General features: G+C 44.1%; 1 protein-coding gene across 1 annotated transcript in view; it reads left to right on the top strand.

Annotated features, from left to right (window-relative positions):
* Nucleotides 1-392: 392 nt before the first annotated feature.
* The window catches only part of LOC132162269 (uncharacterized), a 1,768-nt gene continuing 1,666 nt past the window's right edge, over nucleotides 393-494 (top strand). The window contains exon 1 of the mRNA XM_059572527.1: nucleotides 393-408. Coding sequence (XP_059428510.1) covers nucleotides 393-408 — 16 coding nt within the window. The remainder of the gene's footprint in view (nucleotides 409-494) is intronic.

The raw sequence follows: 494 nt of genomic DNA, 5'->3' as shown, positions 1-494 counted from the left end.
CGATACCCCAGACATCAAAAATCTTGACAATAAGGATGGGGTTCAATGGCATCATGTCCCTCCGAGACATAGCTCCTAGGCGTTGACATTTCTCACAAGCTCGGCAAAATTCATAGGCATCTTTGAACAAGGTGGGCTATGCGAATCCGCATTGTAGAACCTTGGCTGCTGTCTTCTTGGCACTGAAGTGTCCTCCACAAGCTAGAGAATGACAAAAAGTAAGAATGCTGGAAAATTCACTCTCAGGGACACAACGGCGAATGATCTGATCAGCACAATACTTGAACAACTCTGGGTCTTCCCAATAATAGAACCAAACTTGCTTGAAGAAGCGGTCCTTATCTTGCTTAGACCAATGAGAAGGAATCCGACCTGTAGCTAGATAATTGACAATGCCGGCATACCACGGCGGATTTCTCTGAGTAATTTCCAATAGTTGCTCATCTAGGAAAGAGTCATGAACGGAAATTGGCTTGGGTGTCTCAAATAAAATT

The sequence above is a fragment of the Corylus avellana genome, chromosome ca9 (genome assembly GCF_901000735.1).
Source record: "Corylus avellana chromosome ca9, CavTom2PMs-1.0".
Taxonomy (NCBI): domain Eukaryota; kingdom Viridiplantae; phylum Streptophyta; class Magnoliopsida; order Fagales; family Betulaceae; genus Corylus; species Corylus avellana.
The sequence above is the reverse complement of the archived record's forward strand: the minus strand, read 5'-3'. Positions and strand labels throughout refer to the sequence as shown.